The sequence below is a fragment of the Dasypus novemcinctus genome, chromosome 29 (genome assembly GCF_030445035.2).
Source record: "Dasypus novemcinctus isolate mDasNov1 chromosome 29, mDasNov1.1.hap2, whole genome shotgun sequence".
Lineage (NCBI taxonomy): Eukaryota > Metazoa > Chordata > Mammalia > Cingulata > Dasypodidae > Dasypus > Dasypus novemcinctus.
In genome coordinates, this window is record NC_080701.1 from 27,755,407 (window position 1) to 27,780,170 (window position 24,764).

The following is a 24,764-nucleotide window of genomic DNA, read 5'->3' on the forward strand; positions in this document are numbered from 1 at the left end:
TTTTTTCGTTTTGATACTGGAGCCCCAGGGAGAGAGCTGAGCTGTTCACCTGATAGCTTACAGCTGGCCTTGTGCAAGGGCAGAGCAGCTGAGCCCAGAGAGAAATGAGCCCTGGAAAGAGAGATGAGCCTTAAGCCAGCCTACAGCTGAGATCAGAAGAACCTGGGACCACGGAGCCTTAAGAGGGAAGAGGAAGGCTGAACCCTGGCGGACATCACCCGCCATTAACAAGTGGCAACAGACGCTGGGTGAGAAAGTACCTCCTGTGGTACCTTGAGTTGGATTCTTAGGGCCTGGTGACTGTAAGCTTCTACCCCAAATAAATACCCTTTATAAAAGCCAAGAGAGTTCTGGTACTTTGCATCTGCACCCCTTGGGCTGACTGATACGGTACCCTGTTGGGATAGCTCATGCCCAGCCTTGCTAGAGGAGACCCAGATGCTGGTGCACCTGTGAGCCATGTGCAGGGAAGGGCGGGCATGTGCAGGGAAGGGTGGGCATGCACCAGGGTGCATGTCAAGAAAGGAGCTTGGAATGAATTGTACATACAGACTTTGCCGAGCAAGGGGAAGCTGCTGTGCCTGGACTAAGTCTGAGAACTGAGGTCACCTGAAGGAATCCAGAAACTCAGGGTGAAGGATGATGACCTCCTGGAGGGTGACAGCCTCGAGGCTACTGACAAGGCCCCTGAGATTGTTGTCCTACAACTAGGACGTGGAGGAAACGCATAAAGAAGGAAGCTTCACCTGCTCATTTCCCCTACTGAAAACCACTCCCATTGCCCTGTAGCAAAAACCTTGTGAGGGCTCCGTGGTGTTCATCTGACTCCCACCATCCATTTTTCAACAAAAACTCCGTGGCAGGGGCTTCCCGCCACACTTTTGAATCTCATTATTTTCCTGTGCATATTTGTTTGTTACCTGCCCAAGTTAGCTTGGAGGCCCTCATTTAAAGGAAAACAGAACAAAAGTCTGTGTGTACAATAACCAAGAAGAGGCAATCTGAGCATTTAGCCTGGAATTTGGTGAATTCTAATGAGCTGAGGCCCGTATTTCAATCACTCTGAGGTTCAAACCCCATCTAGTAGCTCTTCCTAGTGGACAGTGCCTTGTTTTCAAACTGAATTTTAGAATCAATGGAAAAACAAAGCGAAATCCCCGAAGTAACATGCAAAATATGGTTGTATAAGCAGGTCTGGATAAGCACAGACTCTAGAAGTCTGAATTGTTTCAAGTGCCTACTAGGAAAAACTGGCTGAGAATATGTGTGGTTTTAAATTCTTCCTGTATTCAAATTTCATCAGTAAGTAGAACCCGTAAGTGATTTCAATATTTAGGGCTGCAAAGTTTAAAATGTAAAGTTATACATAGGATATATACTAGTTTCTCTCTAAATTTTGTTTTTTTTTGCTGCTTATTTTTCAAATAAAGGGCTGTTGTGGGAAGTGTCATATTAAGAGGATTTCCTTGCAATTGTGGGAAGAGGTCTGTGTTAGAATAAATCACAGTAGACAGCAAGGCCTTTAATCCTTTTTAACCCAGCAATTCTGGGAAATGCAAGTCAATTAGTGAAATTAAATCTCCAGTAGAAACAGTAGCTTTCTCAGGTCATTATAATCTCTCTAAAGACTGTTGGTAGCTAGGAAGAGCTCCCAGGCACCAGATTTATTTTATAAAAGAAAGGATTTGAATGGGAAATGTAAGAATTTCATCAGCCAGTAATACAATTCAGGAAGAAAAGAAGAAGAAATAATTACAAGGAAATCACGTACTCTGTAAGATCTGCATATTCAAATTCATAATGGAGCTTATGTAGCACAAAACACCGGCCCCTGATCCTGCTGAGATGTGCCCATCCCTTCCTCTGCAGTTACTTAAGGCACGATCCTCTCTTTGTATGGGTACATTAAATATGAAAATTTAAAAAATATTGTATCATCTTATTTTCCACTCTTCCCTTTTTCTTCTGTGTTATTGACAAAGTTGTCATCTCCTTAAAAGCCGGAGTTTGTGCCAGTGTTTCAGACTCCTTCAGTCAGTGTCTCCTTGTGATGTGGGAAATGAAGATTTGCAAAGGGTGCGGGCTTTTCGGGCGCCCCACCTGGGGGCTGCCACCTCCTGGGGAGGGATGAGGTGTCCCCGGGCAGCATCCGCCAGCAGGGACAGATCTGAAATGCACCGCAGTGTTGGCCTTTCATTCATCTCTAGGTTCCTACAGTATCTTGGTCGTCCACTGTGCCCCTCTGTGTGCCAGTTCCTGGTACCATGCTAGATAATCTTGAAAGATGGGGGGACAAACGGCAAACACGCCCTGCCCAGGGCCTGCTTGATTAACGTGCCCACACCCACGCACACAAAGGGGCAGGGCCCCCGGAGGGACAGAGGCAGGGCTGGCGAGAACACCCCCGGGGGGCGCAGAGAGCACAGTCCTGTTTGCAGCAAGGCCTGGGAAGGATGGGAACGTGGCACTTGGCCTTGACGAATGAGTGGGGTTTTCCCAGGAAAGGATGGAGAAAGCGTTATCCTGGGGAAGGGGACACCCAGGAAGCCAGGGGACCTGCCACGTCCACGCCTGGGGAACTGGTCCACTGTTGAGCAGCTGCACCCTCTCACCATGGGTGAGGCGAGAGCAGCGTCTCTGCCTGTGCTTTGGGGTCGTGGCCACGTAGTTGCGTTGTCCACATTCCCAAGCCCACATCCACCGGACCCCGTTGAGGAGAGTGGGCGTTTCGGGCTGAAATGTGCCATGGCTCGGGTAGGGCGTCGCTGCCTCTTTCTCCGCTTCTGAGCAGGTGCACTCTGACGCAGTGAGGGAAGCCTGCCCAAGTGCAGATGTGGGCACGTTGACGGGGACGGGGTCTGGCTCTCTTGCGGACGTCAACTTCTCTCCATCCTGGGGCTTCCTCTACTCTGGAGCCCACGTGGCTGGTGCTGGTAAGTTTGGGGTTAGCTTCAGATCTGGAGGGTGTCCCACTTCTAGAAGGGAAAAGGACAGAGCCAGCCTGTCCCGATGGTTTTTCCTGCGTTGCCAGCTCAGCTCTCTTTCTTAGCCGAGCGCTCTTTCTGATGGCAAGGGTTGAGAATGGGGCATTCTTCTAGATTAAAAGAAAGCTTTGGTTGAGTAAACAGAAGGAAGAATAGCAGCATTTTCCATCTACAGGACTCAGGGCTGAGCACGATTTGACACCCATAGTAGGAAGTAGAGGTGGATGGCCAAGGTGGCACCCCAGGGCCTGCGGCTGGTCGAGGGTGCTGCCCAGGCCAGCCAGGACTCCGTCCCCACCTTGCTTTTGGTGTGCCCTGATGCCCGGCTCCCTAATCAGGGCCCAGGGACTTTTCAGGGCCCCCGAGAGGCGCCGTCACGTACCTGCCGGGTCAGAAATAAGGAAGCCTCTTGCCTTCCGGCCGGTGCGGATGGGGTTGGCGGAGGAAGCCAGGCAGAGCTGGGTCAGGACTGTGACCACGTGGGTGCTGGGAGGAGGAGCCGAGAGCAGGGACCACTGGCTCAGTGTTTGCCCTGGCCCTGGAGTAAACTGCACCTTCACAGAAGCTGCTTCCTTGGGCTTTCTGTGTGGCCTGTGGACATGCTGGAGAGGGGGGTTGAAATGCATATTCAGACTGGGTAGTGCCTCGGGCATAACAAGGCTTGGCTCATCCTTTTAGAGTTTGGATGTTGAGAAATGGAAATAAGCACATTGCCCTATGTGGAAGACTCCCCAGCATCCGTTTCCCTGAGTTTGCGTTCTCTAGAGGCAACATAGTGAGGCAGAGAGGTTGGCAGTGCAAACCTTTTTCTTTTTAAAACTTTCTTCCAAATTAAGGTCATTTCACACCTAGATGCAGTAGCCGCTGAGTCCCCCCACCCCTTCTTCCAGGAACTGTGATTGGCAGGTAGACCCATACCCACCCCCACCCTCTACCCTGGTGGAGCAGAGAAGAGCTGCATATATTAGCAACGGCTCAGAGCGATGGTTGGGGGAAGTTTTGCACAGAACAAACTAGATTAGCTTATCTAGCGGGGAGCCACACACCCCAAATGACCATCCGCCCCTCTCAATTTTAGCGCTCAGCCGCCTCTGTGTGTGTCACTTGACAATTGCCCACTCCCTGGCTTGTCACACCTTTAATACTGTTCATCTCGGTGTCTGATGCTACCTTGTGTTCTCACTTAAATATGTGACATGGTATGACTTTGGCACATATTTGGCAGAACCACTCAAATGGACCGTAGACTACACGAGGGAGAAAATCAGTTCCTTTAACACGATAGATTGAGGTGCTATGCTCTTCTTCCCTTGGCGACTCTGGCTTGCCATTGTTTAAGTAAAGAGTCCTTCTCTATTGCAAATCTCTAATGAGAGAGCCTGGAAAATCTACTCTTTTTTTCTTTATTTTTAAAGAAGTTTTAGATTACAGAAAAGTTACATAGAAAATATAGGGGATCCCCATATATGCCAACCCCATCACATTGTCCCCTATTAATAACATCTTTCATTAATGTGGTACACTTTTTACAATTGATGAACAAATATCGAAGCATCACTACTAACCATGGACTATAGTTTACACTTTACACTGCACATTTTTATAGGTTTTGACAAAACGTATAATGGCTTGTAACTGTCATTGCAGTATCATGCAGAACAATTCCAGTGTCCCCAAAATGCCCCATGTTACACCTGTTCTTTCCTCTCCCTCCCCTCAGAACCTCTGCCTTTATATCAATGATACAAGTTCCTCCATTGCTAGAATAATAATGTCTACTTTAGTCCTTAGTTGCATTACCCCCTTATGTTTGTTCAATCCTCAATCTTGAGGATTTGGGGATGGTGATGCCCACTCTGCTGCTGATTGAGAGGGGGCTTGGATCCCATGGGGCAGATGGATGGAACTGACTTGCTTGCAGTTGTAGATACTCTCTATTTTTGGGATGGGTGTTGTCCATCATCATCCTTTTGTTAGTTGTCCTGGGCAAGTCCAGTGAACTGGCGAGTAGGTGTTGGAACTCTGCTGAGATTCAGGGCTCAACTGGCATATGAACAGACCAAAGATTAAGTCTCTGGGACATATATTTAATGGGTATACTGTTAATTATAGGTTCAAATAAAAGGGCAGAAGAACCATGTGTAGGGACATTATAAATGAGTCTAATTCTGTTACCTTGGAGGTAAGTTAACCCTACCCTAGATAAGGTCCACAGGTGAGTGTCTGTAGTGTCTGGATGTCTCTAGAGCCCTCAGGAGCCCCCTGCTTGAGGCACTGTATACTGTGGCAGTCAGTGAGAGCTTCCTGAGACGTGTTAAATGTAACCTCTGGAATGACCTCCCGACTCACTTTGAAGTCTCTTAGCAATAAAAACTCATTTGTATTTAATATTTCCCCCTTGTGGGCAAGGTCTTTTTCCAAATGCATCACTAGTTGATGCTTGGTAATAATTCGTCAGTGCCAGGGAGGTCCATCCCCAGGAGTTATGTCCCACGTGTGGGTGGGGGAGGCTTAGAGGGGTTAGGAAGGCAGTGAGCTCATATGCTGGGTTTGCCTTAGAGAGAGGCCTCATGTGAGTAACAAGGAGGTTTTCAGGAGGTAACTCTTAGGCACTATGTATCACTAGGCTAAGTTCAATTTTATAAGAATAAGGTTCATAAGTACAAACATCAATGTCAGGGACCTGGTTTATTGGTCTCTCCTCTTTCTCTAGGCACTGCCTCTCTACTCTAGAGATTCTTGCCACCCTATTAGAGAATATAGCAGGACTCCCCAGGATGGAAATTCAATATTTTGTTGGTTATTGTCCCAGAGAACCTCCTGGAGGGAGGTACCTGAATTAGGAGTTAGATACAACCTGAGTGGGGAAAGACCTGCTCATTCACTGGACTTTGGGAATGCCAGCTATCCCTGCTCTGCAAAATAGCTAACAGCAATCCCTGCCACCTGGGAGGGCCCAAAGGGTAAAGAACTTTAAAACAAACGAAGAAAGCGACCTGCTATTGGCTATTAGAGAAAGCCGCTGAAATTAAGATGAGCCCAGGATGGGGTGGGGATGGGGGTGGAATAACTGTTGATCTGGCTGGAGATGTCCTTAGATTCACAGGTGAAAAAAAGTTCAAGCATCTCCCAAGAGCAAAATTTCCCCAAAACCTGACCAGATAGATTGAGCTGAGCTGTAGAACCCTCCAGGAGATATGAAGACGGCTGCAAGGGCCTCACTACCTGGACATCTCTCAAGACAGTGGGTAGCACCTTCCTGAGCTATGGCCAGGTCCACTACGGAAAAGGCTTTGGAACATAACTCCAGTGCTACTCACAGAAACTATGAACTGGGTCCATGTAACCCCAAAGAAGACTCAAGATGAAGTTCTAAAAGAGGAAGAGAATCCCTGCAAATGTAGAGGAACGTCAAATGAATGCAGAATCACAGACTCATGGGGCTTTCAAGAATTATAAAGGGACATTTGAGCTCTGTATCCACCTGCTTTTACAAACCTGAGACCAGAGGGGTGAAGGGACTCGCCTCAGGTATATTAGAATCAGAGCTAGGGTGAGACTCATTCTTCCATACACAGACATCTGGACACCTAAGGGGTCCAGCACAGTTCAGCCCTGGGACATGGTCTCCTGGCTCACGGAGCAGTGCCCTTCCCAGCTCAATGCTTCTACCTTGATCTAATCTGAAAAACATGTGGCATCAGCACGTACTCAGACAAGGTCAGACCCACAGATTCTCAAGATACAAGACCAAGCATGCTCCCGGATTTGGAAGAAGATGCTAAGGAAGGAGTAGCAGAACTAGTTTCCTCTGATGAAATCATCAGACATGAGTACAATGTGGGTTGTCCTTTCCCAAAGGTAGTGACTTGGAATACAATTAAAAAATGGAAGTGGGTTTCTGTTCTCTAAATATATCAAGGTGAGAAAGGAGTTGGGGAATAAGGAGAGGCTGGGTGGTGTGATGGCAGGGAGGATAATGGAAGCCACTATGAAAAGAGGGGTGTGGTCAGCAGGAGAGGGGAAGGGTGATTTGCCAAATGCCAGACCTCTGTGCAAGCAAAACATAGAGACTGGAATAAGACTAAGTGGTTTTCTGACTTTTTCTGGTAGAAGACTGTGTCCCTCTCCCACCAGGTATTGAATGAGTTCCTGGAACTTTTGCTCAAGATGTGCTCCATTTCAGAAAGTTCTGCTATTCCTGGGATAGGATAGCAAACTCTAGAGTGGCTTTACTCCCACAAGCTTGGGAATCCTTGCATTTCAAAGAGCAATACCTGATGCTTGCATAGTGCTTATATTCTTGACAATCATTTAGTTAACTAATAGCTCTGTGAAATAGTCAACAAGCTATTATTCCCATTTTGCAGATGAGGCAGCTGAGGTTCAGGGAGATTAATGGGCTTGCCTAAATCATAGAGATGATCTGCAGGAGAGCCAGGGCTGAGCAGGCAAAGTCTTCTGGCCCCAAGTCTGTTGTTTTTCCTTCTGTGCTATGCTGCTTTATCTGAGGGTGAGGAAGGACTCCACTTTAAATCTGCTTTGGGATAGATATACATCCAGAGCCTTTTGCCTGGCTCCTAGATTGGAAGACAGATGAGAAGATGTTAGGTGGGGCCATTCCAATGTGATTCTATTTCCTTGGCTCAGTGGTTTCATTTGGGTGGCACAAGAAGCTTGGGGATTTCCTTTGGTTGCATTGACCTAGTTTTCTTGGGTGTTCAAGTTTTCTCCATCACAAAGAAAACTCACTGTCAATACAATTTTCAGTGCAGAGAAATTTCTAGAGAGACAAGAAATAAGTTGATGTCAAAATTTCTCTAGGTGTTCTTGGTACCTTTGATCCCAATGAAAGTCCAATGGCTCTGGGTCCCCTAGCCCTAAGAGTCACTAAAGAAATGTGGCAAAAAGGGTGAAAACTAACCAGGGTCTACCAACAGATGAATGATAAGCAAAATGTGGCATATACATACATAGAATGGACTATTATTCAGCTGTTCAAAGGAATGAGGTTCTGACATGTGTTACAACATGGGCGGGCCTTGAAACCATCATGCAGAGTAAAAGAAGCCAGACACAAAGGGACAGATCTACTTAAAGGAAATTTCTAGAAGAGGCAAATTCATATTTGCTGTTCAGAAAGTAGATCAGAGGTTACCAGGGGCTAGAGGAGGGAGAGTGGAGACTTAACTGCTTCCTGGGTACAAAGTTTCTGTTTTGAGTGATGAAAAAGTTTTGGTAATGGATGATGGTGGTGGTGGCCCAACATTGTGTATGTAATTAGTACTATTGAATTGTACCTGAAAATGGTTGAAATGGGAAATTTTGTGATATATATATGTGTTGCCACAATAAAAAAAATATATGAAATGCTATCTCCTATTTGAAAAATACAAAAACGTGGCAAACCATGGATGGTCCCCTGTCACTTCTTTTCCGGGGGATTTCTGTAGCTGTGACAGATGGGTGCGTGGACAGCTCTGTCTGATCTCCCCTTTTAGAGCCGCCAACTTCAGGAACTTCACCTTCATCCAGCTGAATGGAGAATTTTCTCGGGGGAAGGGACTCGATGTCGGTGCCCGCTACTGGAAGGGAAGCAACGTGCTCCTCTTCTTCTGCGACGTTGACATCTACTTCACCGCCGAGTTCCTCAACACGTGCCGGCTGAACACCCAGCCAGGTAGGGGCCGGGGGCCGCCTCCCCTCAGCCGGCACGGGCTCTCTCACACTCGTGCCCCCTTCTCTTCATGGTTCACGCGCAAGCCCTACCTCTAGGGCAGCTCTGTTTTCCCTCGATGGCCAGGAGAAGGGAAATCACAGGGCTTGCTTTCCTTTCGCGGGTCTGCCAGCCCTCAGAGCGCTGGGACTCTCTGACCCAAGTTCTGTGCTTGTGACACCTTTCCCACTTTTTGCTGGGAGGCCTGCTTTAGCCAACATCCAGAAGTGCATTGGGGGGCACACAGACCTGCCCAAGCTGCCCCCACCTAAAGGGAGGAGGGCTGGGAGAAGAAGGCACCCACCATGTGGCACTTATTTTCATAGAGTTCCAACGGCAGGCGGATAGTCAGCTGGTGGTTATCGGTTGTTCAGATATTGAACTTCTGCCTAAATTGGGAAAGTGCTCCAGTCTCCCCCAGTCTACTCCTGCAGCTACTCTTGACCCTTCCCCAACAATTCTTCAGGCTCCCACCCCCAATCCGGCAATTACAGGGTTAATGGCTGGCATGGCAGGGGGCGTGCGGGACCCCTATCCCTACTTCCATTGGGTGACGGCCAGTGACGGCCAGTTCCAGAACCCTTGACTGTTAATATTTTGCATTATCACTCCTGTGCTAGGAGGGCAGGAGAATTTGAGTCTGCGCCTGACTTATCTGGTCCAGGGCTTTTTCCCATGAGGGCGCCCTCTTGTAGAACTGAGTAAAAGGAAGATGAAAAGCAGATGCAAAGATTTGGGATGTTTCAGAGGTCAAAGAGAAATGAACAGAAGCTTTATCAGTCGGGTTTACATAAAGCATTTTTTTTTCTGCTTTGCAGGGAAAAAGGTATTTTATCCTGTGCTCTTCAGTCAGTACAATCCTGGCATTATCTACGGCCACCACGACTCGGTCCCTCCCTTAGAGCAGCAGCTGGTGAGTAACTACCACGTCGAACCTTTGTGGGCTCTGGTTCATGTCTTTCATTGCCAGGGGTGCCCGACCTTGGGTAAAGGTGAGTGGAAACCTGATTCCCTCAGTAGTTTTTAAATTGTGCAGTTACGGCCTTTGCGCCCGGCGCTTTGTTGATTAGAAGCGCTTGCCATATTGAAAAGTGGAAAATAAATGGGAACGGTACCAGACATAAGGGTAATTTCACAGCTGCATAGTTTTCATCTGTGGTTATTGGAAACTAGCATCATTGCATTTTGGATGCGGCAATCCTATGGGGTAAGAAAGGTGAGTTTTCTGTTGCCATTTTACGGATGGAAAATTCAAGTCAGAAAGGGGCAGTTCACCCCAGGGCATGCAGTGAGTCAGGGGAGGAGCAAAGACTAGATCAGGTTTCCTGGACTCTGGCTGCCACTGCCCTCGCCATCACGGCACGATCCCTTCCAAGTCACAGTGCCTCGGGGTGGGTCTTAGCATCAGTGTTGTCACTGGCAAGGTGGCTTTCAAAGGAAGCGCGGAGAGACTTCTCTGTTAAGATTCTGGTTGCCTAAGTGATGGCACAGTGGAACCACACAGCCGCTATGCAGAGGGGTCCCTGATGCTGGCCGGCAGTTCATTCAGCAGAGAGGCAGTGCAGGGGGCAGGATAATGTAGATAGAGGTGGATCTTTGCTCCACGAGTAGGTGTGCCCCTTGGAGGACGTCAGTGCTCCGTATTGTTGCATCTACAGGGAGAAGAGAGGACCCTTCTCCAGCCCCAAGCTGCGCTGAGATCTCTTCTTGTAGGGAGCTTAGCTGGGTTTGCATCAAGCCGTGTTCTAGCTCAGGCTGACTCAGGGCCGCTCTGATCAGAGGGCCATCTCTTAATCATGTCTCATGCCGCTCTGCCTTGTGCTATGGCAAAGCTGTTGATTCCCATTCAGGACTTCTCAGGGTAAAAGAAGGAAATCTGCTGCTTGTGTAGGTGTGATTAAGATTAAGTCTTGCGTGCGTCCATGCAATGGGAGAGTACACTTGACTTTCATCGAAAACACAGGTTCTGGGAAATTCTGAGGGACTGGTTTTCTGTATTTAAGATGCCAGAAGCAACAAATCGGTTTTTCCATCCCCATTCTGGGCCTCCCCCAGTTAAAGCCAATGTAAGACCTTTTCCAGAAAGTTTCAGCCTTGGGCTCCTGCAGGTTGGACAAGGTTTAGTCATTGCCCGAGTACTAGCATGGCTTGACTTACGGACTCAGGCCAGACAGTAAACCAACAAAAATCAATAGTTCCCTCCTTCCCTGAAGGATTGTTAATACCACAGATATACTAGATATCTGTTATGTATTATATGTATATATGCATTTATATATAAAAAGAATAAGATGTTTTTACATTCCCCAAGAAACAATTTCCATCCCCTTAGAAGCATTATTGCCCCATTGAGACAGAAATTTCTTCAAGTTCTAAGCTTAGGAAAGGGTTGGAGGGGAAATTGGGATATGGGATTTATTTTCTTTCAGCCAATCAGGATAACAGTTCTTTGAGTTTTAAATAAAGCACTGTTTCCATTTGACATCCAATGTGAGTAATGTTTCCATTTCAGACTCATAAAAACCTTATTTGCTTGCAAGGGATTCTTGCTACAATTTAGAAGTTTTATCCTTTCATTATTATTCCTGCAAGCGCAGGGGGCAGCAGGAGGCAGGGTAGGGCTGAGCTTCTCAGCAACGACAGAACCAGTGGTCAGGGCAGAGCCCCAAGTCAGATTCCTTGTTCAGTGCTCGAGCCGCACAACAATCTCACAGTCTCTGACATGTGCTTCTAAATACACTTTTGACCTGTCCTACAGCAAGTAGCTCTGATATTTTGGTATTTATGACTTTTTAATCAGGGGAACAGAGCAGATCTCCTTTCTGAGATGAAGGTTCTCCATTTAAAAAGAGAGCAAGTTAGGATTATCTTTCTGTACTGAGCGAACCCTTCCTCGAGTGTTAGCTGCCTACAGGGCGCTGGTTTGGGTGCAATTGGGGTATCGGGAGAACTGAATTAATAAGCCAGTACACTTGGCAGTGATTGTGAGATCATGTCATTCACCCTCTTCTTTCTATAGTGGTAGAGTGACCTGGTAGAGCTAGTGCAGCCAGCTAACCGCAGAGTTCAGACTGAAGCCAGGATTTCCTTCCTTGAGTGCGGTAGAAATAGATTTGCTCAGGATCTAGAGCTGAAGTAGGAAGGAAATGACCTAACATAAATTCCAAAGCAGAGCATGGCCCTTCAGAAATTAATAAACTAGAGCAGAATATATGTAGGGGTTGTGAAGGTATAAAAAGAGAAAGTAATGATTTGAGATGGGTCAGTTAGGCAAGATTTCCTACCGAGGGTGTTTTTGGTTTATGATGTGGATAAATTCATAAATTTAATAGCCTTCCCTGGAATAAGGCTACAGATGCAGGATACAGCTGTAATGAAAGCTACTTGTGGAAACAAAAGGCAACCTTTCCACAGTCCTGCAAATATCCAGTATGACTTGTTAGTGGCCAGACCAGGGCTTCTTTCTTGCAGCAAATGGTCACTTTCATTTGATAATATTCTACCTACAGACAAAAGCAAGTAGCCCATTTCATGATTTGTTTTTTGACTCAAACTACTTCTTTACCTTTGAGTATATATTATTAGTAAGAAGCAATAAAATCATGGGATTTTATACCAATATTTAATTTCTTGAGTCTTAAGCTCTGAGATGAAACTTGCTGATGCTTTAATATAGAAATGGCTTTTCTGAGCAATGAAGGACTCTTAATTTAAATAAATATTAACTTTAGACCAGCCACTTTCCTGGTTCAGGCTCCACCAGCTCTTGCTTCAGCCACTGCGGGAGCTTCCGACCACTTCTCTCTTTAGGCTCCTTCCCTCCCCAACGCTCCAGTGTTTCCTCCATGCTTCTGCCAGAGACAGGTTTCTAGAATACAGGTTAAAATCCATTTTCTCCTCAACCTATTATGTCAGAAAGCCAGTGGTGTGTTGGTAAATGTTTAACAATCCACTCTCTGGAAGAGAAGGGGAAAAAGCCGATTTATAGCATTTGCCGGTTTCCCACAGGGTACCTGCACCCACTGCAGCCTGCCTGGCCTATCAAGATGACACCCCTGCAAATGGAGTTGGGAAGAGATTTGTACATCCGGCTCTAGGCAGCCGGTACCGGCTAGTTCCGGCCCAGCACACCCCTCTGATTACGCCCCCACCTGTCTTCCAAAAGTATTTTACCACTCACCTGCTTAAATTTTTTAAAACTTGCTGCCTGAACATTGTACATCCCCTGCCTCCCTGCTGTTTGTTTTTATTTCTTCCACAAGCACATACTCACTGAGTACAAAAAAAAATAACAGATGAGAATAAAAACAGATAAATAATAGCAAAGCCTTTCCACAGTCCCCGCCGTGCCCACATCCCATTTAAGGCTCAGTAGTGGGAAGAGGCATTATTCCTCTCCTTCCACAGGCGAGAAATTTGAGGCTGAGAGAGAGTGTCCCCGGCGCAGAACAGGACAGCTGCTAGTGGCAGAGCTGAGCCTCCAGCTCCTCTGAGAGCAGGGAGGATACAGGAGCAGGAGACGCTTCCTTTGGCCTAAAAGTGTTTAAAGGAAGGTGGAGAGTCTAATAGTAGGTTCCAGGTTCCTAGAAGAGACAGACCTGGGCCACTCCCTGTCCAGCACGCTAGCCTTCGGAAGGCACCTTTTTCTCTTTCATGTAGACGACGATAAAAGAGGACTTGTAGCAAATCGACATTGATGTAATCTAAGTATCTTTTAAAAAATAAAAACATATAGATATTAAACATTATTTTTCAATGGAAAGAAAAATTTTAGTAAATTTTGGAAAGTCAAAAAAAAAAATAGATGTTGATACAGATCTGGGAGGAGCGGGCACTCGAGTTGGTGGCCCTGCTGGGCAGCGTTCCTGGTCAGTGGCTGGCTGGTCACACACCCCTTCGGTTCTGCGGGGAGTCTCTCTGCCCGAGAGGGGATACTCTGCCCGGGTTATTTGTTATTTATTTTCTTTCCGGGCCCGGATCGCTCCACGGGCAGGTGTCCAAGGCAGCGCCGCTGAACCAGGGCGGCTCCCGGCGCCCGCGCAGCTGCACGGCGGCCCCTTCCCACGGCCCTGGGGACGGGACGCTGAGCCGGGCTTTGTGCTCTGGCCCTAACGGAGAAGAATGACCCCCGTCACGTGCGTCGCCCGCGGAGCTGCGGCTCTGGAAGCTTCCTGTGGCAGAGCAAGCCGGACAACTGTCCTTTTGTGGCACCGCCGCGTCCTGCCGTGCGCGGCTGAGACGGGGGTGGTGGGGGGGAGAAGGGCGCTCTGGAGGGGGCTCGGGCAGCCAGCCCTGGAGGGGCATTCTAGAAAAGGAGGAAAGCCCTAGAAACAGAACAGGGAGGTGCAGGGCCCGAGGAGGTGCTTGTCTTCTATGTATGACCTTGATCTTCGGGACTCTGTCCCCTCAGTTAGAGCCAGATCGCAGCTATGCAGATGCTAAGTGGCCTCTTCTTAAACCTCTAAGTGGAACAACGAGCCCCTTATGCCTGAGGCAGTTTCTAAGAACCCACTCCTGCGCAGAAGCCTGGGAGGTGAAGATGTTTGTCTCTTGGGCCAGAGCCACAGGTCTGAGCGTGTTCGGCCCTGCAGGTGCCCTGGCTGGCGAGCCTCGCCTGCTTGAATCTGGCCTGTCGCGGGGGCCTAGGGCCCTCTCTGCCCCAGGACTGGAAGTGATGGTGGGGTGTGTGCTGGGCGCTGGGCCTGGAGATCCAGCACCGCCTGAGCCCCCGCTGGCCAGTGGCAGTGGGTGAAGGCAGTGGACACGCAGAAAGGAACGCGTCAGCAGGCTCATTTCAGGGGGCGACGAGAGTTAGAGAGAATCAACAGGGTGGGGAGGGTGCGGGGGGGGGGTGCTGACCCTGGCTGGGCAGGCCGGGCGCCCCGCTGCGAGGACGGGGCGGTGGGGCAGCGTGCGTGGTGGGCAGGTGCAGCCAGAGCGGGCCAGGAGCCACCAGGCAGGGGCACTGCAAGCCCCAAGCCCCCGACACCTGGGAGTCTGGAGAGCCTGAGGGGGAGAGAGAAGGGCTGCGTGGCCGGAGCACAGGCAACGGGGGGAAACGACGGGGAGAAGACGGGCCAAGCAGGCAGGGCCAGACCCAGCAGGACCTTGGAAGGCTAGAAGATTCCTCATGGGCTTTTTTTAAACTTAATTTTTTTTAAAATTTTTAAGGAGGTTTAGATTACATAAATGTTAAATAAAACATAAAGGGGATTCCCATATGCTCCCCCCACACACACATCAACATCCTTCATTCGTGTGGGGCGTTTGCTACAATCGATGAACACATGCGGAAGCGCTGCTGCTGACCACGGACTGCATTTACTTGATAGCTTACACTTTGTCCCGCACAGTTTTGTAAGTCACGATGACCTGTATTATGGCCTGTATCCGTCACTGCAATGCCATGCGGGACAAACCCATTGTCCTGAAAATGCCTCACGACACCTGCTCTTCCCTCTCCCGTCCCTCGGAGCCTCTGGTGGCCAATGCCTTTCCACGAGTGGTTAGAGTTCTTCCAGTGCTGGAAGAAGTCTACGTTAGCCCGTTGTGTGTTCCCCTGCTCGTGAGGATTTGGGGATGGCGATGCCCACTCTGCCTCTAATGGCAGGGACCTCAGGTCCAGTGGGGCAGCTGGACAGGACTGTCTTGCTTGCAGTTGCAGTCACACCCTGTTCCTTCTCACGGATTTTATTCTGATTGCACTGGGGACCACTACAGAGCATTAAGCAGAAGCGAGGGGCTCTGATGCCCGCTGGAGAGCCTTGACTTTATGCTGCTGAGAGGCGCCGCTCCAGAGAGCAACTCCGCACACTGCGGGGTGGAACTCCACAGTGTGGTCTCCATCTTGCCCTGAAATGCTACGCTTCGGGCACGAGGAGATCATTTTCCCCTAAGTGCTACTATGCCCTCTTCAGATAAGGCCTTCTCGTGGCTTGCCACCTTAAGGCCCACTTCTATAATACTTCTGTATCCCATTCCTGCACTCCTAAATCAGTCGGCCTCCAGTGCCAGGGGAGGGCCACCCTTTGACCTTGGCAGGTGCTCCGTCCACTCAGTCCAGGGCTTAGGCCGGCTGCCTCTTGACATCCCGCTTGTCTTACTTCCCAAGGGCCGGCTGATTGCTTTTCCTGTTTGGAGCCTTTGCTTTTGAATTCCACATAGACTTCAGCCAAGTATTTGAAGTTAGGGTATTGGCACTTCCCTTTGACTCCGTTTTTGCCCAGAACCTTGGAGGACTTGTCTGTGTCCTGAAAAGCAAGAGGGAGATCAGGCCATTCCCCGCAACAGAAACTAGGTGCCTGGCACAACAGGTATGGAATAGAAACAGTTTTTAAAAAATGACTCCCTGGAGATTTTTCCAGAATTTCCTACCCTTGAAAATCTTTCCAGCTGATACTAATGAAATGGTTTCGTCCTTTGGGAGATACTGCATAACAGCCCTTTGTTCTGAACTAAAAATGGAGAACATCTGCTGGGGACAACTTTAACTAACCTTCTTAATACTTAACCTCGATATTTGTTTCCCTCCAGCAGTCCTGACATGTTAACAGTAATGTAAGTTACACTGATGTGTAGCGTGGAGTGAAAATGAGATGGTTCAGTAGATTATGGAGTAAAAGAATTTTTAAGATTCACCGATCTTTCTGTAGGCCACTTGTGGGATCTCATTTGGGTTGTGGTATAGCCAGAGTGAAACTCGAGGAAGGTAGAATAGCAGTGATGTGGTGTTAGGACATTAGAGTTGGAAGAAACCTTACCTTCTGGTAAGACTTACCTTAGCCTAGCCCCCTCATTCTACAGGACAGGAAACGGAGGCTCAGAAGAAGCAGAGGGAACTGCCTGAGGTCAAAAAGCCAGCCAGTGGTCAAGTTGGGGTGAGAACTTACTGCTTTTCTCACCACACACCCTGTTTCTAATTAGGGTGACCCGAGCCAGGTGTCCCAAGCCGAAATGCAGAAACTCAAGCCATAGTGGTCGCTCCAGGGGAGGAAACTTCCCTCCACCCTTTTCCATTAAAAACCATTCTTAAGATCCCAACACCATCCCAGAATTACCCCCGGCCAACATACATACGTGTATTTTGTAAGCCTTGCTGCTTTGGCAAGTATATTCAGAGTTTACTTGCAAAGGACGCAGCGGAGCGGGGCCCGGCCTCGCTTTTCAGAGACGGCCCTGCTTGGATGGCCCTTTGGCAGCCCTGCCCGCTGGCACCGCTGCCTGTGCTCTCTGGAGCAGTGTGGTTTTAAAATAATTTCAAGATGAATGGACAGTCTTTCTTCAGAGCCCAGGCTTTTAGTGCCCTTTTCCTCCGCGCGCTGGACTTTGCCAAGCAGAAGAGCGGAGAGTCTCGGACATTCCCTTGGACTGCCCGGGAGTCCTGTTGGCACGCCGTGCCTGGGGGCCTCATTTCCGAGCCGCTCTCTCTGCCTTGCCTCGACTTCCCCCGCTGGCCCTGCGTGCGGGGCTGGCGCTGGCGTCGGGCCAGGCCCCGTAGGTGGCTTTTCCATGGCGCTGCCCCAGAGCTGGCCCTCCTGCTTTGTGTTTGATGGTGTGTGTGTGTGTTTTCATGCGCACACCCTAGCACATTCCACCCGGGGGTGCCAGAAATCACAAGGCGCCCTTGTCAGGGTGCCGGGGGGCCCGCGGCCGCCCGCAAGGCCACGAGTCCATCCGCGGGTCAGCGCGGCGGGGGCTGGCGGTCGGTGACGCGCGGGGCCTGCGGAGACGTTCTACTTGCGCTTCCTTCCGCCCTCAGATGACAGTCCCTTCCTTGCAGGTCATCAAGAAGGAGACGGGGTTCTGGAGAGACTTCGGATTTGGGATGACATGTCAGTACCGGTCGGACTTCGTCAACATAGGTAAGAGGCCGGGCCTGGCGTCGACGCTGCGTCTTTGCTGCCACCCAGAGGCCACCGGTCTGCGCGTGGCCCGGGAGGGATGCCCGCCAGGCTTCGGGGGTGGCCACAGTGGTGCCGTTTCCACAGAGTGAGACCCCTCACGGCAGGACTCTGAGGACGTGTGGCGCCTCGGCCCACCTCATCTTACCAACTCCTGTCAGTGACCCCAAACAAGCCACACAATCTGAGGTAAAAAGGGAGCTTGTTCTATAAAGAGAGCTTCCAGGCACAATTTCCAGGGAAAAAACAATCCCTTTCTCTCTCTGCTGACCCTTCAAAATTCCAGTCATCGCTTCAAGCCCCGGCCCAGTGAGCATTTGCTGTCCCTAAACAGACCCGCACGCCCGCAGCCACCCAGAGCACAGAGAGGAGGGGCCCGTTGGCTGCAGACGAGGAGACCGAGGGTCCTGGAGGCAAAGGGGTCTTCGCAGGCCTCGGGGCAAGTGAGGGGCAGAGCCAGGGCTGAAGAGGGGTTTCCTCCCCATGCCCTCCACGGAAGTGCCACACACCTCCTCACAGAGGAGCTGGATTGGAGGGAGGCTCGACCAGCGGGTCAAAGGCCGCGGTCCTGGGCTAGGGACTGATGGGTACCGGGTGGTGGGGGAGGCTGCTGGTGGCAGCACGGAGCCCCCAGCCCCCCGATCTCCTCCCAGGCCTGCCAAGAGCACCCAGCCTTGCCTTTCCCAGTCTGCTCCCGGGCAGGCCCGAGCCCTCAACCTTCTTGTTTTAAAATTGAGTGAGGGGTGGTCCCAGGTTACTCTGATTCAGAGATGGTGTGGGGCTACAGGGTATCACAGAATACTCAAGGAAACCACTTGAAAAGGAAAACAGAACTTAGGAGTCAAATCCTGTAAGAAGTAGAACACCCAGGATGCAGGTCTCTGAGCTGGGGGTACTCTGCAAATACCCAGGAACTAGCTACAGACATTCTTTGATTTCTCTAAGAGAAATCTTCCTAAGTGCTTATGTACAAATCACATGTCCAAAAATTATATATATTTTAAAAGATTTTTTCATGTATAACTTTGTATGTTTTATATTATTTACTTAGTATAGATTCTTAGACGCGGAATTATTGTGGGAATTTTTACCAATTCATAGCACCAACAAAATTACATCTACTATTTTCAGTACACCGTTAACCTTTTTTTAATTTCGAATTTTCAAAGAACAATCATGCATATCATACAAGATTCCTATAAATCACCCCACCACCACCACCACCTTACATTGTTAGGATACCTTGTTACAAATGAAAAGAATGTTGTCATGTTATTACAGCTATCTATTGTCCGTAGCTTATATTTGGTGTATGTGTCCCACAAACCACCCTATTATTAACACCACGTATTGTGTATTTGTTATAGTTCATGAGAGAACGTTCTCATATTTGGACTGTTAACCGCAGTCCATCTTTCACCACGGGGCTCGCAGTGTTATATGGTCCTCTGCCTTGTACAGTCCGTCCACAGTGTCCCCTGAGGGGCTCTCGGTTTCATCACAGAGCTGAGCTGTCATCAGCTCAGTCCATTTCAGAACATTTTCATTACTCCGGAAGGAAAAATCCCGTATGTCCTTATCCGCCCCCACTATTGACCCTTTGCATTGATACAGTACTTTACCATTGTTGTAAAAATATCACCATATTACTGTTAACTATAGTCTATAAATAACACTAGCTGTATTTTTCCGTGTATCTCCATATTCTTAACACCTCCTTGTAATAGAGGAACATAATTGTACTGTTAACCTCAATCGGCATTCACCACCAAAATCACTATGCGATATAGTCCCTAGATTACCCTTCAGTTTTCTTTTTTTTTTTAAAGATTTACTTTTTTAAAAAAATTTATTTCTCCCCCCTTCTCCACCCCCCCCCCATTGTCTGCTCTCTGTCCGTTTGCTATGTGTTCTTCTGTGTCTGTCTGTATTCTTGTCAGAGGCACAGGGAATCTGTGTCTCTTTTTGTTGCATCATCTTGCTGAGTCACCACTTGTGTGGGCGGTGCCATTCCTGGGCAGGCTGCACTTTCTTTCGCGCTGGGCGGCTCTCCTTACGGGGACACTCCTTGCGCATGGGGCTCCCCTATGCAGGGGACACCCCTGCGTGGCACGGCACTCCTTGAGGCGCATCAGCACTGTGCGTGGGCCAGCTCCACACGGGTCAAGGAGGCCCCTCTCCGCCCTCCTGCCCCCGCCCATGTGGTAGGTGGATACTCTATCCGTTGAGCCAAACCCGCTTCCCTTTAGTTTTCTGTCAATTGACATTAACTTCCATGGACTACCCCTTTCAGCCAGATTCACATTTATAAATCGGCAGTGTTAGTTATACTCACTGTAAGTGTGTTGCCTTCAACTCTATTTCCACATAATTACAGTCTTATTAAACGTTCTAATACATTCAGCATCAGCTCCCCTTCTCCACCCATCCTCGGTTGCTTTCTCTGCAGGCTTTCAAACTGTTCTTCGTGTCTTCCTAACAGTGTCTCCCTAACAGCACCGATCTCTTTGGCCGTGTTTTTCTTCACCTCTTTGAACTGATTTAGGTTTGCGTGAGCATCGTTGATAAGCTGTCTTAAACCCTGTGTCTGGTCAGGATTTGGGGTTCGGTCCTTTGGCGTGGCTGCTCTTGATGTTTCCTCATAGGACTTCTTGTTTTTGCTGATTTAGGCACCTGCCTGCTGGTAAATTTACTCTGTCCACTTCTTTCTCTTGCCTAGTGGTTTTGTTTCATGGCTCTGCCTCGATTCTTGGCTCAACTTATCCTAAATCTTTAAAATGGCCCAGCTGAAGTTAACAAAACAGGGCCAGCGATCCATGAATGGGGCACAGACCGGGAGAGGCTCTGGAAAGCTTTTCTCCTTCTTGCAGTTCCCAGGCCTGCCAGCTGGTGGCGCTCTCTGGTGACTTTCCACGGAGGTGTCTCCACCGCCCCCTGCTGGGCTGCCCAGGGCCCAAAGAGGACTCTGCTGGCCAAACTCTCCGAAGAGATCCCTCTCCGCCCTCCCGCCCCTGCCGCCTCCCTCTTCCCAGGGAGGGAGACCTCCATCCCCTCAGCTGGCCGCAGGGAGCCGGGGTCTTACGCAGGCTGTCCGCTCTGAGGGTGGGGGGTGGGCCCCCCAGATGTGGGGCGAGTGACTCGGTGTTCGTGTCTGCCGCTTCATCTCTCTGCCCCTCTCCCTCCGGGGCAGTGTGCAGCACTGCCCTGGTCTGCAGACCCCAGAGCGGCTCCCTGGGCCAGCGTTCTGCCCCTCCTCCGTCATTTCTGTGAGAGTCGGGCCCTGCTGCTCGCTGCAACGCGACCTTCCCGGAAGTCCTCACGGGTTCTCCTAAAGGACGTCTCCTTTTAGAGAAACTGTGTCTCCTTCGTCTTTGGGTTTGTCAGATGTGGATTTCTGCATTCTGGATCTTCCCACAGCTGGGTCAGGGCTGTACTGGAAGAGAGCGGGAGTGCCGGGTGGGAAAGCCTGTTCTGTGACCTCAGAAGCTTTGCCACTTTTGCAGTCTTGTATTTGCCAGGATTTTACTCGTGTACTTTTGATTTAAAGTTAGAATGACAACAATACTAGTAACAAGTCAGTTTCAGCTAACCAAGCCCTGCCCCTTATATTACGACCTCATTTGGGTATGGCACCTACTTAAGGAAAAAAACAAACCCAAGGGATGTTAAATGACAACCTCTAAGAGAAACAGGACTCAAACCGCAGGCCCCTGACTTAAACCCTGGACCTTTCTTTGACCTGGGGGGAGGTGTTACCTCATTGATGGAAACAGCTCAGGGGTCAGTTAGTTGTGGTTTTCTCAGGGTCTCAGGCCCCCTTTCTGGTTCCCATGACGGCCTTGATCAGAGTAGCTCAGGGTGGGGTATGCAGGGGATGAAAAGTTTCCACCAGAACTGAGAAAAGAAAATGCTGAGAATCACCTCACTGTTTCTAGTAGGAGCTGAATAAACCTTGTAGGTGAGAAAGGAACAAAAATAATCCAGTGCTGCTTTGGCTCTATCTGGGACCCGGTGGCCATTAGATTAAGAAAGATGTGGGGCATTTCTGTTTCCAAAGGTGAAATTCTAAAGGGCCGTTACTCACCGTCGAAAGGAGTATACTATAAAGTGAAAAGGACTTGGAAAAGTTGGGATGCTGTGCAGCTCTTGACCCCAGTCGAGGGCTACCCAGTAGCATGGCTGATGGACCTTTTTTTTTTTTTAAGATTTATTTTATTTCTCTCCCCTTCCCCCCACCCCATTGTACGCTCTCTTGTGTCCATTCCCTGTGTGTTCTTCTGCATCTGCTTGCATTCTCGTCAGGTGGCACCAGGAATTTGAGTCTTTTTTTTGTTGTGTCATCTTGCTGCATCAGCTCTGCATGTGTGCGGCACCATTCCTGGGCAGGCTGCACTTTCTTTCGTGCTGGGCAGCTCTCCTTACAGGGTGCACTCCTTGCGCATGGGGCTCCCCTACGTGGGGGACACCCCTGCGTGGCAGGGCACTCCCTGTGCGCATCAGCACTGCGCATGGGCCAGCTCCACACGGGTCAAGGAGGCCCGAGGTTTGAACTGCGGACCTCTCATGTGGTAGACGGACGCCCTAACCACTGGGCCAAGTCCGCTTCCCCTGATGGTGCTTTTTAAAGCAGAGAAGTGCCTGAATTGTCTGCAGCCTGGTCACTCAAGGAGCTGGCGCTGGCTGTCACGAAGGTTGTCCCTTCTCGGGGATTTCTGAGACCTCTGCTCGGGACGACATCTCCCCCCGAAAGCCTCCTCCTGGCGCAGGTCAGGAGAGCAAACGCGAATGGGGAGACGCAGGTGCCGCGCGACTCAGGAGTGTGTTCTCTCCCGGCAGGTGGGTTCGACTTGGACATCAAAGGCTGGGGAGGCGAGGACGTGCACCTGTACCGCAAGTACCTGCACAGCAACCTCATCGTGGTGCGGACGCCTGTGCGCGGCCTCTTCCACCTGTGGCACGAGAAGCGCTGCGTGGACGAGCTGGCCCCCGAGCAGTACAAGATGTGCATGCAGTCCAAGGCCATGAACGAGGCCTCGCACGGCCAGCTGGGCATGCTCGTCTTCAGGCACGAGATCGAGGCTCACCTGCGCAGACAGAAACAGAAGACGAGTGGCAAAAAATCTTGAACTCCCGGGAGTGGTTTTGGGAGACGCTTTTTTTTTTCTCCCCCTTTTGCCATCAGCGAAAAGGGTGGCGAAGAGGAAAAGACTTCCACAGAGGTGAACAAGGAATCTGATTAGTTAAGGAAACAGGGGAGAGAAAACTCTAACCTCCATTTGTCCTTGGGCCGCAGAACTGAAAATCCCTCACGTTGCCTGCAGAAGTAGCCCAAAATGCACCTTGTGCGGTTTCTGACAAAGGCAGAATGATTGTGAGGTGATAAGCCCAACGCGTGGAGGTTTTGACTATAGTTTGGTGTTTACAGCAAACCGTGATCCCTTGTTTTTTTAGGCTCATTGAAATATTCATGAATTAAGACAGGTTTTATGAAAGGCAAGCACATTTCTCCCCATCTGAATGACTCTGTCTCCGGGGCTCTAGTTTCTCTGAATGCTGAAACATCAGTAGGCAGGCGAAGAAGCCACAGGGCATGTGGAGATGCATTCACTGGGAGGCCTGAGTGTATATCCAGGACAACTAAAAACGGACCAAAAAGAAAAGAAGCCGCAACTGTCGCATCGTTTCCTCTCAAGATTAACCCAAAGTAATCTCTTCATCTTTTTGGTTGTAGTTTTAACCATTTCCATTTGTTTGTTTTATTTAAAAATGCACTTTTTTGCTTGTGAGTTATATTCCGCTTCTTTAAATACCAATTTGCAAGCCTTACTAAGAGCACAAGTTGCCCTACATTTTTGCATTTTTTTAAGAAGATACTTTTCGATGCAGTATGGGAACTTTCAGTTCAGAGAGTCAAACTGAGATCCATTTCCGGTTACATGCCAAATGTTACCACCTGTCAGGCACTGAACTTCAAACCTTTTAGTCATGTAGAAAGCCTGCGTTGGGGCTACTGATAGAATGAGATATATAAATACTTTATCTGAAGGGTATTTCCAAAGAGGAGCAACTGAGCACTGGAGGGAAGGAACAGACAGTTTTCACCTTACCAGAAAAGACAGCCCTTTCAGACGGGTGATCTCTTGATATTTATACAAAAATCAGAAAACACATTTTCTCCTCAGGAGGGCCTGGGGACCACGTTCTTACCTGTTTAAATAAACCAAAGCCTACTGTGTGAACCAAACAATCGCTTTTCAAAAGCAGGGTGCTCTTTCTGATTTCTGGCTTCAATGAAAAGAAATGCAGAAAAATATATATATTTTGGTGAAAAAAAAATCTATCCATCTGCCAGAGTCGAGTGGAATGGAAGTTTTTGCTCCGTGTTCACCCACCCTAGCCTCGGTGGAAGTGACTTACCTATTTTTTAAATTGAGCCGTTCTAATCAATCATCCAGACGCTTCTGAAAATGCATTTTATTACAGTTTGAAAACTATTTTTTTAAAAAATACAGTTACCATTGAGTGGTTTCTCCATTCATGTGAAAATTATTTATTCTTGAGCCAGCACCAGATGCATGAGCTAATTATCTCTCTGGTTCCTTGCCTTCTGTTTGCCTACAGTAAACGCATTGTTTAAAGGCTCCGAGAACACTCAAGCTGTTGGAGTGTAAAAAATGCACTCTATTGATTTGTGCTGGTAGTTCATAAAATTTAATTAAAACACAGGACATGAATGGAAGGTGGCATTGGACAGCTAATAAAATACGATTTGCATTGGAACCTTGGAGAGTTAGCGTGTTTTCGGACCACAGCGTCTCGCGCGTGAACCCGGCCCTCAGCCTCGGCATCGCTGCCATTTGGGCTGGAGAATTCCTTGTCCTGGGGGCTCTCCTGGGCGGTGTAGGGTATTCAGTAGCACCCCTGGCTCTGTCACTGGAGGCCAGTGGCACCTCCCCTTCAGTGTGACAACCCAGTCATTGCCAGGTGTCCCTGGGGGACAGAATCACCCCTGGCTGAGAACCGTAATGAAAAAAAGGAGGCTTCTGGGCACACGCCTGGCCTTTGCCGTGGTGCTGGGGATACAAGTGGACCGACCGCCCAGGCTCGCCCCGTTTCTTCTGATGTCGGAGGACGCGGTTCCGCTGAGGTTGGCGGGCAGCAGCC

General features: G+C 49.2%; 1 protein-coding gene across 21 annotated transcripts in view; it reads left to right on the forward strand.

Moving 5' to 3' along the window:
- The window catches only part of CSGALNACT1 (chondroitin sulfate N-acetylgalactosaminyltransferase 1), a 398,657-nt gene extending 374,277 nt beyond the window's left edge, over positions 1–24,380 (forward strand). For all 21 annotated transcript variants that reach the window (XM_071212689.1, XM_058290053.2, XM_058290061.2 and 18 more), the window contains 4 exons: positions 8,486–8,664; positions 9,519–9,613; positions 17,480–17,561; positions 22,437–24,380. In XM_071212689.1, the coding sequence (XP_071068790.1) occupies positions 8,486–8,664; positions 9,519–9,613; positions 17,480–17,561; positions 22,437–22,726 (646 nt within the window). In that variant the 3' untranslated portion in view covers positions 22,727–24,380. The remainder of the gene's footprint in view (positions 1–8,485; positions 8,665–9,518; positions 9,614–17,479; positions 17,562–22,436) is intronic.
- The last annotated feature ends 384 nt before the right edge of the window (positions 24,381–24,764 follow it).